We start from the raw sequence: 18,821 nt of genomic DNA, 5'->3' as shown, positions 1-18,821 counted from the left end.
TAACATAAAAATTGCATTGTTAAATTGAAGTAAAAAATACCCTAGCTTCTATAATTGAAAAATTGATCAAAAGATACATAGACCATGTTATCTGAACTGATCCAGTGAGCTTTATTGGAACATAACATTCCATAATTTGGGTATCTAATATAATATATTATTGTGTTAGGTGTTAGTCATTTATCTAGATGGAATGGTCTTTGAAAAGTTAATAGTTTTGATTTTTGATCTGATAGTTATGAATCTGCTTCTCTTTGTTTGCTACAATTTGCATTTCCTTAAGGGAATGCTAGTTTTAGGAGAGACAGTTTAGTGTAGTGGTTAAGGCGTCAGGCTAGAAAGCAGGAAACAGTGAGTTCAAATTCTACCTTGGCCATGAAAACGAGCGTGGTGATCTTGGGCCAGTTACTGTCTCTCAGCCCAACCCACCTCACAGGGTTGTTCTAGGGAACATGGGAAGAGGAAGCTATGTTGGATATGTGTGCTGCCTTGAGTTATTTGTAAAAATAATAAAGGTGGGGCACAAATAAATAAATAATGATATATTTCTTGTTATTAATGTTTGTATATGGTAGACCGTATTTTTTGGAGTATAAGACGCACCGGAGTGTAAGACGCACCAAGATTTTGAAGAGGCAAATTTTTTAAAAAAGTTTTTGCACTCTGCAAACCTCTCAAAAACAGCCCGTTTTTTGCCAAAAAAAAGAGCATGGATAGCCTTTAGGAAGCTTATAGAGTGCTATTGGGGGCTGGGGGGGGCAAAATTGAGCAAAAAATTGGCCATTTTTTTGCTCATTTCTGCCCTCCCCAGCCCCCAAGAGCTCTCTGAAAGCCTCCTATAAGCTATGCACGGCCATTTTGGTGAAGGAAGCAGAGTTTCGGGAGGCAAAAAATGCTATATTCAGTGTATAAGACGCACCCAGATTTTCAGCCTCTTTTTTGAGGGAAAAAGGTGCGTCTTGTACACCAAAAAATACAGTAGGTTTTGTTTTAATCTAACCTGTTGAAAGTTAAGAGCAGAATTATTTAAGGTACATGCATGTTAGTTGCTTTTTTATTTCAAGCTTATCTGGATTTAATAATATGTAAAAAAGTTGGAACTCTTTTGTTGGCTTATATTTCCAGTTATTTCAGTTACATCTGTAAGTAATTTCACAAGTTTGTGTTTGGGAATACAAATGACTAAAGATATAAGCCAGTTACTGCTTAAAATTATAATGCAATAATTAAAACAGCTAAAAAAGACATTACAACAATCACAATAATTGCTCTTTTGCTTTGTTATGAAAATTAGCTTTGCAAACAGGATGTATTGCTAAAATCTTTTTTAATGTTTATCTCCACTAAATTTAAGAAAATGTTTATATGTGGAGGGAAGAATCTAGGATTTTTCCAATGAGCTGTTCCACTTGAAGTAAATGGATCCTTTTCCAATATATAGTTATAAGTGGTTCTTGAATTATGACCGTTCACTTAGTGATAATTCAAAGTTATGACATTGTCCCCAAGAGTATTTGTGACACAGTCCCGAAGTTACAAATGTTGCAGCATCATTGCAGTCATTCATTCTTCCGACCGTCCACAAAGACACTGCATCCTTCCCCTTGCTTATTCCCTTCCCCAGGGACCTAACAGGTACTGGCCCTCCTATAGTAGCCCACCAGCTCCTCCCCATCCTGTTACCGATTGCTCATTAACCTTTTAAAGATCCAGAGTTCAAGAACAAGCTGATCGCTTCTCTCTCCTCTCCAGACATTCTGTTGCGGGGCTACGGGCAACGTGGTTTCTTTGCCTGCACTCCAAAACAGAGGCAAAGAGGGATGAGTGTGCCCTGCTCAGAGGACAGAGGCCTGGAAGAGTACGAGATCGTACCCCCTCCAAAGGCTTCTGTGCTCCGTTCCAACAACTTTTGCAAAGGGATGGAAGGCATCAGAAGAGCAATCTCACCCGGCTTCAGGCCTCTGTCACTGCTTTTGCAGTGCCTGTGGATGCCTGGTGGGTCAGAATGGGGAGGGAGGGAGCATGAGATTTCTCAATAGATCGGGGGAAGCCTTGGGCAGTCAGAAGCACTAGGCCCCCCCTGGCCCTCCCCACCCTTAGATACTTCATGTGCATTTAATGACCTGCACATTCGATAGATTGGGTAAAGCAGGGAGGGGTCTAATTCATTTAATGTAATCCAATTAATGAATCCTCAGGTTACAAATGTAATGGGCATGCTCTATTGCAGTGGTTCTCAACCTGTGGGTCGGGACCCCATTGGGGGTCGAACAACCCTTTCACAGGGGTCGCCTAAGACCATCCGAAAACACATATTTTTGATGGTCTTAGGAACTGAGACACCAGTTTTGTGGTTGGGGGGTCACCACAACATGAGGAACTGTATTAAAGGGTTGCAGCATTGGAAAGGTTGAGAACCACTGCTCTATTGCATTAGTAACGAGGATTTTGTACCTGTATACTTTAAAACTTTTTCTACGGTAAGAGCTAACAATTTCTAAGCCAACAATTGAAACTGGTGTTGTTTCTTTTCCTTTTTTGGAAGGAGCATTATCTTTCCAGTCTGTTGCCAAGTTACTGAATCTATTTTGAATCAATTTTATAGAATAATTTGCTTACTTAGAAAAAAATGGGGACAATTTCTGACACTGAGTTATCTATCAGTTGTCCTCTTTTATGCCAGCTTTTACAGTACCACTGAGATAAATTCATGCAATTAATAGTAGCAGAAAGGCATTAAATTCAGAGATTTATTTCTTGATAGAACTTCCCTTGATGATAGTAAATTAAAAGCCATTTTAGATACAGTGAAGTTCTCATGGGTTCAATTCAGCAAAAACAAAAGTTTGTTCCAAGATTAATTTGTAAGAAAGGAAGATCTAGAATCCACTGTACTTCTGAGCCAGCTATTCAGCCGGCTAGAAATACATTGACCCAATGTAAGAAGACAGGAACAACAGAGAATGGGGTGGCTGGATGGAGTCACTGAAGCAGTAGGCGTGATCTTAAATGGACTCCAGAGGATGGTACAGGACAGGAAGGCCTGGAGGAACGTTGTCCATTGGTTTGCGATGGGTCAGACACGACTTCGCAACTAACAATAACAACAAATCCAGTAATGCTAACAATACAATATGTGGTTATTTCTGAGATCAAACATGGCAGTGCCGTGTCTTTATGTGCATGTGATATCACACTGCACAAACAAAAGTGTGGAGCTTATAATGTAATGTTCATATTGTCACTTTCCTCCTTCTTATTCCCATGGATAACAAGGACTCCAAACTATAATCTCTCCCCCCCCCCGCCCCCAGTGGATGCAATAATCCATACTCTAGCTATTCTGAGGTGAAGGCCATGTTTGACTTCTACATTTCCAAAATTGCCATACTAAGCACAAAAGAATGCTATGAATTCTTAATCCATTGGCAACAGCTATCACCATCAAAGATAAAAGAACAAAGCTGTATTTAGAGAAGGTAATATACTTCCTATAATCCTTGAAGTAAACTGTAAAACTATTGATCACAAATCTTTGCTCACCAGGACAAACAGCCAAATATGGAACAAAGTCCCTTGGGCACCAGATCTCTTTCAGCATCCATTGTAGTTCAGATGGCAATAAACATTAAATAAACAGGATTGAAAAATATGTGTGCAACTTAAACTGTGGGACCGATCCACAGGTAACCCCTTCCCCAAATGTTTGTTATTTCATCATTCTGGCAAAGCAGATCCTTGTGTTTGGATCTGATCAGAGGGATGATACATTTCTTCCTTTTATTTCATCTGCATGTAATGATTTTTGTATTGAATTTTATACTGCAACCCAGGGGTGTCAAACTCAATTTCATTGAGGGCCGCATCAGGGTTGTGTTTGACCTCAGGGGGCCAGGGTGGGCATGGCAAGCATGATGTCACTCATGTCACCTGTGGCAGCCCAAGCTCTCTGCCAGCAAAAATGGGCTGCTAAGCTCTGTTTTTGGCTGGGACTCCTGCAACCCTCTGCCAGCAAAAACAGAGCTCGGGGGTCTGGCTCCAGCCCTCTTGATCTCCATTTTCAGCTGGGATGGTCTCCTGCAAACCTCTGACAGCAAAAACTCGGGAGGATTTTGCTGGCAAAGGCACTGTGGGCTGGTCATCCACTGTTTCCAGGTTTCGCCCGCGATCCAGATCTAAGCACCCCGCAGGCCGCATCTGGCCCCCACGCTTTGAGCTTGATACCCGTGCTCCAACCTATCAATTAGTCTTGTGGAAATATATTTTCTAATTCAAACTTTTTAGAGGTTTTTTTTAAACCTTTCGTGTGATGCTTAGGTGAAAATCTTGCTTATGTATTAGGACAAATAGGTACCAGTGTAACTTGACAAAATTTGAAAGAGAAGTATATTTGGTTACTTGTGTGATCCGTATGAGATGCAGAGGCATTTGGGGAAACAAAGGTCAGGGTGAATGCTACTGTTTTGTCTTCCATTGTGGCAGGTTCCTATTGAATTGTTTTTTTAATTCAAAACATCTAAACCACGCATACGTACCGAAGAGCAAAACGCTTAAAAGGCACTAAAAGGAAGTATGCTCAGGTATACATAACATCTCAATCAAAGATTATATAGTATATTCATCCAGAGTATTCTGATGAGTCATGTGTTATATTGCAAAATATTCTCTCTTTTTTGGTAAAATACCATTTTGACTCTCAGATTCCGTTGTACTTTACAACCAATAAGATTATAAGACTCCTTCTGTCACAATTTTCCAAAAAAAGACCCAAGTCGCTGGAAGGTCTTTCTATATGTTGTAGATATATCAAAAATAAAAAAAATCTTTCAGAGGTTTTGTCATCTAAAAGCACCACCAATGCAAGCTTTCTTTATGACCAGGCATATTAGAGAAAATATGCAAAATAGACCATATGAATAGACTTAAGGGCCTGCAAAAAATGTACCATTCCTGCATTTTAAAGCATTTAATCAGTGACATTGTAATTATTTCAAATCTCACATACCTTCCTCTTATAAGTGGACTGAAAGAAAGAACCGGATAAAAGGCATTCAGTTTTTCAATGGTGAAAGGAAAAATCCACCCCCATCCCCAAAAAAGGTTATTTAATGTAAAAGTCTATTTACATTTTTTTAAAAAAAAAAAACCTGTGGCTTTTATTTTATATACTTTTCATGCATCAAAATATTTCATACTTTGGTTCAGAAAGTTGCAATTAAAGGAATCTGTGAGAAACAAAATGCTGAACTAACTAAGATTAACTGAAGCCAGATCCCGCAGGGCTATTCTTATGTACTTAAGGAATTAAAATATATATTTAGAAACAAAACCCCGCCATAAGACAATTGGTCCATCTGTCCCAGTAACTATATTGGTTGTAGTATAATCATACTAGCTTTAATTCAGACAGATCTGCTCCAAGAAGTCAGAGGTGAAGAAAGCAACTGTTTGGGAGTGCAGAGTAAACAAGTAGCACTTGACTTATAACCATTCATTTAGTGACTGGCCAAAATTACAATCACCCTTAAAAAAAGTGGCTTATGACCGTTTTTCACACTTAACAACCATTGTAGTATCCTGTTGGCCATGTAATCAAAATTCAAGTGCTTGGCAGCTGGCATGTATTTATGACAGTTGCACTGTCCCAGGGTCATTTGATCACCATTTGTAAACTCAACCTGCTTCTGACAAGCAAAGACAATGGGGGAATCTGGATTTGCTTAATGGCTGCACGTTTCACTTAACAACTGCAGTAGTTTGCTTAATAACTGGGGTAGAAAGGTCATAAAATGGGGCAAAAGTTACCCAACCTTGCTTAGCAACGGAAATTTTGAGCTGAATTGCGGTTGTAAGTTGAGGTCTACCTGTATGTAATGGGCCTAAGGATTAACCTTAAGAACATAACCAAAACCCAGTCAGAGAAAAGAAATCTGGGTCCAGAGAACAAATATAATTAGGGAAAGCATCTCAGACATGATCCTCCGTAATTCTTAGGACGATAAAAGGATTCCGACTTGCAAGATTCTCTTACCATAATCTGATAATAAAAGTAGCATTAGCCATCACGTCTTTGGTTTCCAAGTTTGGTTTAATTTTCAGGGCTGATAGTATATGCCCTGCCCAAGTCTATTAGCTTGATCACTGGTAGGATTTCTTTGAGATATACAGCACTAAGTTCATTGGAGAAAGACCAACATACAGTAGAAACAACAACAGGCTCACCTATAAATAAGCTTGCAATTAAAGTTGGGCGTGCTTTTAAAGAAAGTTGTGTGCCTATGTTTTATTTGGTGAAGCTAGACATATTTATTCAGAACCAAGTGTTACTGATATATAGTACAGTATTTATTTTTCCTTTCATATTTGAGTCTTCTCCTTGTACATCACATGAATGGACATGACCACGTAAAGCTGTCTTACTATGGTACAATAGGAACAATGGTATGGTGAGAAAGAAAATACCAAGGTATAGAATGCCAATATTCATCTACACTGTAGCCTTGGGACTTGTACTTGAGTAAAATCAGAGGGCATCTTACTCATTAATAACTACATGTAGGCTGCAGAAATCTAGATGACCAGAAAATGGCAACAGAGGGAGTTTCCTGCATTATTTGCTAGTATCTAATGGTCATTTGGAGTTTTGTAGCTTAGCCTTACCAAAAAACGAGTATAGAAGTGCAGCCTAAGAAATTGCTTGTGGAATGAGCTTGTAATTCCCTTTTTGGTGTACAGGTAATCCTCGAGTTATGACAACTCACTTAGTGACTGTGCAAAGTTGCAACACGGTACTTACGACACAGTTATGAGGTTACGGATGTTGCAGCACCATGGCGGTGATTCACTCTTATGAACGACAGCAAAGGCACTGCAACATTCAACCTGTCTATTCTCTCCCCGTCCCCATCCTGGCGGGGGGGGGGCAGGTCTCCATAGGCACTGGCCTGTGGAGATTCACCTTGCGAAGATTTAGCAAGCTGTCTCCTCTGTGCCGTGGTTTCTTTGCTTGCTTCAGGCCTTCAGTACATTCGCTGGGAACAAACGCCTAGTAGTGCAAGATCATGCGATATCAGTAGCACGAGATCTGCGGCAAAATGCTTTGCAAATGGGAGGAAGGCTTCAGTGCTTCAGGCCTTCACTTCGTTTGCTGTTTCCTTGTCGAAGCCTAAAGGCGTCCTTTGTAGGCTGCAGTCATCCTTGAAAAAAGCCTTTGCAAGCAAGAACAGACCCCAGGAGGGTCTGGCCTGTCCTTCCTGGGCTCCGTTCCTGTTGTCAAAGTCTTTTTGCAAAGACGTGCCAAAGTGTTTGCAGGCCAAAGGGATGCTTTGAGGCAGCCCCAAAGCCTCCCGTCGGCGTGCAAACATTTTGCACATTGAGACCGGAAGCTTCTGGGGGCCGTGATCTTGCGCAGCAGAGAGGCTGGAGAGGAGACAACTTGCTAGATCTTTGCAAGATAAGTGACCCAGGGCGGCAGGATGAGGACAGCAAGCAATTGTGGGGAGCATGAGATATCTCAGTGGGTTGGGAAGACCTTGGGTGGTCTTAAGCAGGTGGCTGTTCCATCACTACCCCCCCCCCATGGCTTTCTCCACCCTGCGCATTTAACCACCTGTGCATTCGATTAGTGAATGCGTGGGTGAAAGCAGGAAGTTTTCACGTTCATTTTACATGATTCACTTGTAATACATCCTTAGGTTACGAATATAATTGGCAGGCTGGATTATATCTGTAACTCGGCTAGTTATATAGGATTTTTATTTTTAGTCCTTCTAAGCAGTCCTAATCTTATCTGACAGGAAAGAGTTGCTAAAGTTGCAGCCATTTTGTACAACATAACTGCTCTCCAAGTTTACTGCTCCTGAATCTCCAGCTGTTCCCTATGGAATGACTGCTTGGAATGGCTTCTCAACAGTGATCTTAACCACATCTCCTATTTGAATGATGAATGTAATTATCCTGCCTTTATTTTGTGTCTTTGTTTTATTGAACGTAAAGCCACAGGAACACCATTCCTTTTTTAACAAGCTGTTAAAAAAAACGCATCAAGCTACCTTGAATGCTGTAAAACAAACCCAGGCGTAAATCGGCATTCCTAAAACTCTACGGTATAAATTAGATTAGGGTAGCATGGGTGCTGTTTTCCCTGTAAAACAAGTACACATCAATGTATCCTGCATCTTTTCCTGTTGCTTTATTACTTTTGGTTTCCTGAGACAAAGACCAGACTGCTGCCTGACACATTTGAAAGTGCAGGCATGGTCCTGAGTCACAAATTCATTTTCTATTGCCTAGGCAGTCAACACATTTTAATTCCCTCTGCTGTATGTGGCACCCATGTTCATGATTGATAACCTACACCTTATGGACTGTCAGGTTCCGTGTGAGATTAAAAAAATAAAGGGGTTGTGTGTAATGGATGCTTGCTTTCTAGGCAAAGTTTCTGTTGATGCTGTGCTCGCTCACATTATTTGGATCTATTCTGAGGACTTTGGCAACCTCCATACTACTAATCCAGTCTACGTGTGTCTATAATGTTAGTAGATTGTTCCTCAAGAAATTTTCAGCATGTTGGCCTTGGAAGTATGGTAAGGTTGTTGGTATAGTTGGAATAGCAATAGCACTTAGACTTATATACCGCTTCACAGTGCTTTTACAGCCCTCTCTAAGCGGTTTACAGAGTCAGTGTATTGCCCCCAACAATCTGGGTCCTCATTTTACCCACCTCGGAAGGATGGAAGGCTGAGTCAACCTTGAGCCTGGTGAGATTCGATCTGCCAAAATGCAGGCAGCCAGCAGTCAGCAGAAGTAGCCTGCAGTACTGCATTCTAACCACTGCGCCACCGTGGCTCAATAAGAATAAGTACTTGTTTCTAGCTCTCAGTAACCTCAGAGGGTGAATGAGAGAGATCTTTAAATGTTTGCTTGTGGTTTGTTTATTAGATTTATTATAGTAGAAGGAAGCAGTTGACAGCTCAACAACAGGTTGAAAGGGAGCTGCCACATTGTGCGCCCCAAGGGATGTAATATTTCCCTACTGCTGAAATCACAGAAAATTGATGCCATTTTTTGAACCATCAAAATGGGAAGACTCAAGACCATCGCTTAATCTGAATCCATCTGAAGACCTTAGGTGCTGTGCAAGTGGGAAGCACCCACTTTCTGGTTATTAAGGCAGGCACGGGACCAACCAAACTCTTTTGTAATAAATAAACATATGGAAAATATATTGCTTCCCAGGTATAAATGTGAGTTTCTTTCTTCACAGAGATAAAGGTTTTGTTGTATAAATTCATTGTTCATCTGCTTCCAATCATACTCTTGACCAAATAAAGGAGATTGCTTGGTATATGAACGTAATGAGCGAAATGCAAAGGAAACGAGGAAATAGGAGGCTGCTGGCAAGGGCAGCATTTCACCTGTAAATTTGAGATATGCTTAGCCAAATCATGGAAGAGGGTGCTTAGCCACTCGCACAGAGGGTGCTTGCCACTCGCACAGAGGGTGCTTGCCACTCGCACAGCACCTAAGATCCTTTAAAGTTGGAATATCATGATCTCAAGGAGTATATTAAGAAGTTATCCTCCTTCAAGCATTTCTTTGGCATTAAGATCCCTTCTTCTTTTAAGCCAGACTGTTAACACTTTCTTTCTTTCCTGTCAGCAAGCTTCAAGTCAAAAATAGTCCTTTTTCGTGTTGCCTTGGAAATTATCACCCACTAAAGAGCTAAAAATGTCTTCTAAGCACTTAACAGAAAGAAACTAGGGAACAATCTTCTAATAATTCTGTGAATTCTCTACACTAGTAATAGATGTTTATATCCTATCTGCCGTGAACCATTTTCATTGCCTTCCATGTAGTAGAAATCATATCCAAAGAAAGCGAAATCAAGTGGGTGCTACCTTAAAAACTGAATCATGCAGAAGATGTTTAGCATTTAATAAACATTGCATCAGATAGATAGGTGGCTGCAGTTATATTCTTATTTTCTGTGGGCATACCAGTCCAACATAAAACTATAGATCAGGGGTCCCCAACCCCTATCCCTGGCCCATTACCAGACTGCGGCCTGTTTGAAACCAGACCGTGGGAGAGATGGGCAAGCATGCACACGTGAAGTTCCCCTCTCACGAGAGGTGGGCAAGCGCGCATGCACAAAGCTCCACTCGTGTGAGCAGAGAGTACTTGCGTGAGTGGAGAACACTTGCACCTGTGTGCAAATCTCCATTCATTTGAATGGAGTTTTGCACACAAGCGCCCTAAGCTTGTGGAAGTGGGGCTTCATGGGCAAGTACAAGCGCCCTCCACTCAAGCGCCCTCCATTCGCATGAGTGGAACTTCGCGTGCAAGTGCCTGCTGCTCGCATGAGTGGAGCTTTGTGGGTGACTGCAAGCACCATCTCATGGACCATTCTATTCGCGCAAGTGGAGGGCGCACACACGTATGCCCCTCACACATATGGAGCTGTGCATGCGCATGTGCATCTGCCATTCACACGCACACCCCAGGCCAGGTTGGCCACCAAGCTGGAAAGATCGGGGCCCGCTGCTATAAATAACAAAACTGTGACTACAGGTAGTCCTTGACTTACAGCAGTTCATTTAGTGACCATTCAAAGTTACAACAGAACTGGGGGAAAATTACTTATGACCATTTTTCACACTTATTGCAGCATCTCCATGGTCACATGATCCAAATTCAGACCCCTGGCAACGGATTCATATTTATGACAATTGCAGTGTCCCGGGGTCATGCGATCACTTTTTGCAACCTTCTGACAAGCAAAATCAATGGGGAAGCCAGATTCTCTTAACAGCCATGTTATTAACTCAAGAACTGCAGTGATTCAGTTAACAACAGTGGCAAAAAAGGGGTCATAAGATGGGGCAAAAGTCCCTTAGCAGCTGTCTTGCTTAGCAACAGAAAGTTTGGGTTCAATTGTCATGTTGAGTAGTACCTGTAACTGTAGCGTCGCTCACTCCAGTAGCTTTGCTAAGTTGAGGACCGCCTGATGATGGCTATCTGTAATAAGATTTTGTGTCTGTTTTCAATTGGGAGTTTAGGTCGGGAGTTTAGCTGTTGTCTGCAAGGTATCATCTCCTTTATGCTTACGATGAATCTCACGGGTGGGGCTCTGCATGACTTTGTTGTAGCTACTGGCCTTCTTCATCTTGATTGGCTCATATGGCTTCTGAGCTCCACAATGATTTTTTCATGATCTTGAAGGAGGCTCTTGATCACTCTTTAGGATGCTTGTGCTGCCCATAGACTACCTAGCTCATAACTAGGCTAGCATAATCTGTCTTCACCAAGAGAAAAGGAGGAACAAATACAGGCCTAAGTAACCTAGCCTGAATCCTTAGGAATAAATAAATAAATTTGCATATGAAGTTTGACACAAGAATAACAAAAGTTTGACACAAGAATAACAACAACAACAACAAAAACTACACCGTAAACTATGATTAAGCAAGATGTTTCTACATGAGTAAACATTTGGTACATGCAGGTACCAAATCTGGATATGTAAAACTAGGTATCACGAGACTACGGATAACAAGGGATGCCTTTATTTAAGTTAGACTTTTATTCTTCAAAAGTAAAGGTGCCCTCAGATCAAATTTGATTCCTGCTGACTTCATAGATATGTCTGCATCATTTGTCTTTATGCTCCCGCGTAAGAGGCAACCAGGCTGAATTCAAGGGTGGGGCTAAATGCATCATCAGTTTGGAATCTCTACACCCCCATAAGCAACATAAGTCCAGTCCCCTTGAAGTCCTTTAACGGTTATCTGGCACCAATTTCCCTTGACCGTTAGTAGTTCAGATTCATCTGAACAAGTAGCATGAAATAAATTTATAGTACTGTATTTTTTTTTTGTTTATTCTAATTAAACAAAAACACACAAAAAAAGAATCATCCTTCATTACATCTTGTAGAAAGCGTGTCGAATCGTTACAGATCACTTTCGTGCATTTCTTCCACAGTCATTACTTATAGTTCATATTAGATTATACACTTTAAATCAAAAATCTTTGTATATCTTACTATCAATGTACCACAATTCTCGTTTGACTACAATTATTTGAATGTGCTTTTACCTCAAATAATTCATACTTAAAGACACAACCACATAATGGCGTTCATTAGCTATTTCAAAAATCCTCCAATAACATGACACTTTTATGACATATTCTAAGTAAAAGTCAATTAATAAAATTTCTAAACCTTTTTTTCCCTTTTTTTTCAACTCGCTGTGTTTAGAGTTTTTATCCAAGTTTCTTTTGCCAAAACCAGAGCATATATATATGTTATTAAAAAATATCTATTGACATTTCCTTGTTGTTATTATAGTTGGCTAAAAATCTTTTACTATTTATATCCAACCTCCTCTCGTCAAACCCAAAAAACATTACACCTTTATGACAAGATCTGAATAAAAATTGGTTAATAAAATTTATAGGTCTTTTTCCCAGATTGCAATTTGCAATTTATTTCCAAATTTCTTTTACTAGTTTGCCAGTATATCATTAAGCTGTATCCATTATCATTTCATTATTATTATAATTAATTATTTATTAACAAATAAACATTTAATAACAATCTAAAACAATCTAAAAATTACTAAATTCCTACTTATTGATCACCAAAATTAACTAATTTTTTATGATCAACTTTCATTGTCAACCTGTATCTTTCCAGTAACAAAGCAGTCTTATCTCTCTTGCCAATTGTAGTGTCAGTCTTGTTTTTATCTCCTTTATAAGGTTTTTATAGACTTCTCTCCGCACTTTGTTGCTTGAAGAATCTCTCAGGTAATCTCGTCGCCCTCCATCTGCTATTAAAATTAGCTTGTCTTTGGTTGTTAATCGTGCTTCTGAAAAAATTATCTTCTTAAATCCATCATCATTTCTCTTTTTTCTTCTTCTGTATCTTGGAATCTGAGATAGAGCTCCAGTTCGTCAAATTCCCTTTTCCATATTCCCTTCTTTCCACTTTCACCCACATTTGCTCCATTAATAAAATAATCTATTATCTTCTATGTCTTCATTCTCCCCTTTAATTTTTGGGGCTCCAACCCCTTCATCTTTTGCTCTGAGGAACACTAGTTTTTCCAACTTCTTCTCAATTCTCCCATATCCTTCCAGTAGATTTTGAATTCCAGCCAAGATATTTTGGAATTTTAAAGTTTCCTCATCTGAGTATTGATCCATGTTTCTAAAAAAGGAGGAAAAAGAAAAACTAATAATCACTGCCGCTCTAGCCTTCCAGGCCTCTTTTTTTATTTTAGATTGACTTAAAAACAATTTCTTTTATGCTCTTCAAAGGAGAAGGGTTCTGGGTTTTTTTTCTTTTCTCTCCCCTGCCAAAATAGTTCTCAAAGAACACCTACGAATACAATTCGTGCCCTTGGCTCTTTATCAGTTTCTGTAAACAAGTTGCAAACCCTTCAGCTACAAAGTCAGTAAGAGGAAAAGAGAAGAAATACGTTGTTTCAAAAACTCCAGCCTCTGACCTCCGAGTGGCAGTGTTGCTACCTTTCACTTTCTAATATTTATCTCTGGCTTATAGGAAACAAAGCTCTTTAATGAAATTTAATAACAAGTAATAGGAAGAATTGTTAAAATGAAAAGGAAGGTTTTAATCCAAAAGTCAAAAAATAAAGTAACAAAAAACAGAAGAAGAAAAATTAATCTGTTCACTTTAAGAGAAGAAACAAAAAATGTTGTGAGTACTTGAATCCACAAAGTATAGTTACAAAAAAAAAAAAAGCTTTCCAGAGCAAACCAATATAGGTTAATTTCGCCGCTTAATTCTTTTGCTTAAGGATTTAATTTGGCTTAAAAAAAAGTTTCTTTGGGCAGTCTTTCTCAAAATAGAAAAAAACCTCACCAGATGGACTTACTTTCTCTTTTCACTTCCTTCCTTCCGGAGCTGTCCCAACTTCATCAGCCTGGGGCTGCCTGTTTACCGCCGGTTTGAAGAGCTTCCCTTGGGTCAATCAGGGACTTTGCGGTGTCCCTGAGACCAGCAAGGCTTCATCTTCTTGATCACTGTCTCCACTCCCTCCCCACTCTTGGGGGATGGGTTAGGTCCAAATGGACTGTCCAGCGGCAAAAGTATCAACGGCGGTCTCGGAGTGTCGAGACCGCACATTGTATCATCGCGAAGTTGGCTCCTCCTTCGTAAATACTGTATTTTTGAATATCCTGGTCCCTGACTTCTTGTATATGATACACATGGAGGAAGTTTGGTTTATCCTCTTCTGGGATATTTCTCACTTTTGTTGTACTGTTCCTGTAATTTTTTTGGGGGGGTCCCTCAAACAGGTACCATGTTTCCCCCAAAATAAGACAGGGTCTTATTTTCTTTTGACCCCCGAAATAAGCACTTTGCCTTATTTTCGGGGAGGTCTTATTATTTTTGAGGTGCAAGAGGCAGCAAGCGTGGTCACCTCATGGCTGCTGCGGTATTATAATATTTTAGGGGAGGGCTTATTTTTGGGGAGGGTTTATTTTAGTGTATGCACTCAAAAGCCCAATTGGGCTTATTATCCAGGGAGGTCTTATTTTCAGGGAAACAGGGTAACTAGTCTGAACAAACCCAAGATTTGCCAGCCATTTGTATGAAGAATTTAAATTGCACCAATTGCATGGTTGCCAGAGATGGATGCTAGCTTTCAGTATTATACCTTCCTCTGTGCCTGCAGTATTAATATTCCACTGGGTTTTATTATGGGCCTGTGATGTAAGTCCCCACATTTTTCATGCATGTAGTCTTCCATCGGATATTCAAGGAATGTCCCAGCAAGCAACAATTCTGGATAATACCGCTTATGTAATATGTAGAGGTATTCTTTTTTTCTCTCTGACCTATTAGCAAAAATAAAAAATTAAGATTTGCATACATTTGCATACCTGGAAACAACACGATTTTAAGTAAACAAACTTGGGGCAGGTCACAGTTGTGCCTAATCATATTTCATTGATAAAATGTGTAAATTACTTACCACTGTAAAGTTTAAAACCAAACAAGATTTTGCCTATGTACTGATTGCTATTTTAATGAATAAAGGCATAGATGTGAAAGGCCAGAATTGGAGGGGGGGGGGACCTAATGAAATGCAAAAACAGAGGGGATTTTGTGCTAAAGATTCAAATGAGAGAGAATAGGAAAAACAGATATTGAGAGAGATTTCTGAGTAAGAAACTGTTGTGGCCTGCCAGCGGCCAGCCAGCAGAGCTGGCAGCAGATTCGGAGAGGGAGGAGGTTGGGGAGGAACATTGGCCAATCCTGGAGTCTGGGGAAGGCTCTGATGAGGACTCTGCGCCAGAGGCAGAGAGGGGGCCAGGGCCATCTAACAGTTATCAGCTGCCTTCAGAGTCGGACATCAGTGGGGCAAAAGAACAGCTGCAGCCTGTTCCCAGTGTGTGCATGTGCAGAGTTACCAGATGAAGGGAACAGCTAAAGAGTAGGAGTCGACTTGGGAGTAAGCCCACAGATGGACGGTGAATGGCCTCTCCCGTAGGGAATAAAAGAGGAGTGAAAGGGGAGGGGTGTTTGCAGGAGACATTTAGTTCATTCCTGCATTCTTGCCACGTATTGTGGCTTCTGAAAGATATAGGCCTGGCCACTCTCCAAGCCTGATAAAAGTTGGTAATTGTGAACTATCTTGAAAGACTGTGGGCCGGGACTTTGCTGGAGAGGAATTCCCTGTAAATTAAATAGAAGCAGTTTATTGGGACAAGGATTCAGCTTTGTGCTGCTGGGGAAGCCTACCTAGGTCAGAACAGGAACTAGGAGTCCTATCTAGAAGATCAGTTTAAGCAAAGTTTAAAGGAGGGATGGAGTTGTTATTGGTGGCGCCTTTTCAAAGACCGCAGTCCCTCCGGAATAATGTTTTAAGGACCTTCCTGCTGGCAGCGGTAGTGTAGCTAAAACTGGAAAGGGTCAGGTCTTCCAGGGAGCTTTTGAAATTAGAGCAAGGGCTGCCTCCCAGGTATAAAGAATGATAAGGCATTCAGGGAGAAATGAAGAAGCAGAGGCAGAGAGAGAGAAAAGAGAATAAAAAATAAGGTATACTGGCAGGCAAAGGTGGGGAAATGTACAGAGGAAATGTTTATTCCCCCAAAAGGAGAAGGGGGTCAAGACTGGCAGTAAAACTGAAGACTGAAAGGAAAAGGATCTTTGCAATCTTTATTGAGACCTTAAAAAGGAAGCTTGTAAAGCCCTGGGACAGACGCCCCCTTTGCTGTGTTTGCGCCAGGCCAGACTCAACCCTGAGCTTTGCTGCTTGAATTCCTGCCTGCCGCTGTAGCTGTTTGGAGTTAGGATGCCCGCCATCCTCTTCCTTTGGCCATGCAATCTGCAGCTGGTAGCAATTGTTGCAGATGTTTAGCGGCCACCAAATTGACCTGGGCTGGGTTTAAAGTGGGTGCCATTTCTCCTGATTTTCCGAGTTATTCCCAGTGTTTCTTTTTGTGGCTTTCTTCCCACCCTTTCCAAAATGTGGGTGGTATCTAGGAAGGAATGGGGCCATCGCAACTGACCGCAAAGCAGAAAATTGGCAAGAGATCTGTTTTTTCAAAACCTAGCACTTCATGAGGACCAGGAGCAAGCAGGACACCACTTCTTTGTGTGATCAAGCTTGTTTTTTTTAAAACTGTGTAATTCAGTACAAAAAAAGAAGAAGAAAGAACAGGCATTTATAATTTATATATTAGAACATTTATAAGAGCAGTTATCAAGTTTCTTGAAATGCTTCATTCAAGGAATTGCAGACTTTTAGTTCTATCATAAGATACAGGTTTGCTAAAAACTGTGTGACGTTTCGTGAAGAATTTGTTTTTGTCTTTTGCAGATCAAGTCATGGCAATATCTTCTTTGTTTCGCTACTGGATTACAGATATTCTGTATTTTCCTGGAAGGGAGGACAGGAAATGAGCCGAATGAGAATCTCCATCTGTACAGAGCTAAGATCCAAAACTCTGAATTGAATCTTAGAATACTTGGGGAGAAATATGTCCTTGAACAGAATACAGGTTCATGGAGACACTATCAATGGGGGTTATTTTGGCTTGGGTTTTGTTTTGTTTTGGTTTTTTGTGACTGGCTGAATCTGCAAGGGCCTTTCATTTTTAGTGCACCCAGAGATCTCAGACAATGGCTTCAGCGAAGTCCATCTCACCTTGTTTTTCTTCCAAGAAATTTGGAGTGGCCACATTACAAGCCAGCAAGTTCCAGCATTGATTTAAGAGGTTGGCTAACAACATGGACTGCAAAAGCTGTGACTTGAACTACAGAAGTCTGATGTTCCCTTTTTCAGCTTAATTCACTTTGAACACAGCTCAGAAACTCTTTTGATTGATCGGACAATGGGCAAGCTGAGAAACTTCGGAGACCAATTTACAGGCAGCAGAAAGGAACACACTGTCTGGTGTGCAAAGATAGGAAAACTGGAAAAGATTGGCTTTCCCCATCATATCTTTGGTGTTTTTTTTAAAAAAAACTCACTGTAAGAGCAGAATAAAAGTGAATCGTTTTTCCTGTATTCTTTATTTGAGTTGATTTGACATGGTTTTGGGGGAAAATATCCATGTGGGTTCAGTTCCAAGTGGGGAGAAAGACACTGGAAACATGGAGGCTGATTGGAAAGGTGGTTTAATGGGCAGAACCATTAAGCATATGGTCCTGGTGCAGCTGAACACATGGAGTGGAGAGAGTGTTGTTTATACCCTCTCTTGGGCTTTGCCCTTGAGCTTCCTGTTCCTGTGGAAGAAATGTATTCTATTGGTTGTTGTCAGACTCCCAGTGGACTAGGCAGGGGTCATTGGTAATTTCATAGGCTTGGTCCCAGACTTGGTTGAATCTGGGGGGATGCAATGAAGGGCAATTCCCTATTGTGGCTGAATGGCTTTGTCCTGAAGGATAATCCCATCATCCTGGAGCGGAAGTCTTTTGTTTTGTAGATAGGCTGGCACCAAAATATCTGTTGGGGGCAGGGAGTGGGGCTCAGTTCTCCAAGAACATGTTTCACAATTTCTCATCCAGGGAAATATAATATCCTGCCTTTTTAATATTTCCTATAACATTTCATTCTTCTAGGAGAGGAGTGAGTGCTAACTTTCTACAATGGGATAATAAAACGTATAGGCTTCGTTTTGAGTTACAGCACAGTCCGTTTTGGGCAGACTCTTTTTTTTAAAATGTCATGTAAATATTTGGGGTATTCTAGATGGGTATCTCCATTAGTTCCTCTTAGAACTGTAGCTTTCACCAGCAACTCAAATTATTGACTCAAAGTGTTTCTTAAGGTTTCCAAGAGAGGAATTTAATCAGAACAGCTTTTCTAGTACCTGCACAAGAGCAGCTTCTCCTGCCAAAATGTGCCCTTTGTATAAATTTTAAAGATACTAGAGAGAACAGGATCCCTAAGGGACATCAAAATAAATTATGCAGAGAAACTGTGCAGAATAAATATTATTTCTTAAACTCCCTTTTGTACGCATAGACACTTTGTGTTTCTGCCCCTGCAGTCAATACAGAAGAAAATCTGCCCCCGAGTACAGTGTGAGTTCATTAATTTTTGGCCAAAATATGTATTTTTAACATATAATAAATCCCCTACTAGCACGCCTGTCTTCTATTTGGCTTGCCTAGGCAGCAAAAATGGAGTATACTGCCATTCTCCCAAAGTTGCTGAGTCTTAGCCCTCTAAGAAGCATAGGTAATGCTTATTTCATTAGTTTCTAAAGGACCACAGAGGAACTCGATCTTTGACACTGCTTATCTGACTGTATACTATTTAATTCTACTATCCTCA

The 18,821-nt window shown here is 40.5% G+C and overlaps 1 protein-coding gene across 2 annotated transcripts in view; it reads left to right on the top strand.

The window, feature by feature from the left end:
• ERICH1 (glutamate rich 1) overlaps nucleotides 1-17,549 on the top strand; it is a 104,655-nt gene extending 87,106 nt beyond the window's left edge. For both annotated transcript variants that reach the window (XM_081945754.1, XM_081945753.1), the window contains one exon: nucleotides 16,860-17,549. In XM_081945754.1, the coding sequence (XP_081801880.1) occupies nucleotides 16,860-16,942 (83 nt within the window). In that variant the 3' untranslated portion in view covers nucleotides 16,943-17,549. The remainder of the gene's footprint in view (nucleotides 1-16,859) is intronic.
• The last annotated feature ends 1,272 nt before the right edge of the window (nucleotides 17,550-18,821 follow it).

This window comes from Natrix helvetica, assembly GCF_964273705.1.
Source record: "Natrix helvetica genome assembly, chromosome: 2".
In the NCBI taxonomy this organism is placed as follows: Eukaryota; Metazoa; Chordata; class Lepidosauria; order Squamata; family Natricidae; genus Natrix; species Natrix helvetica.
Note: the sequence above shows the minus strand (reverse complement) of the source record. Positions and strands in the feature narration are given on the sequence as shown.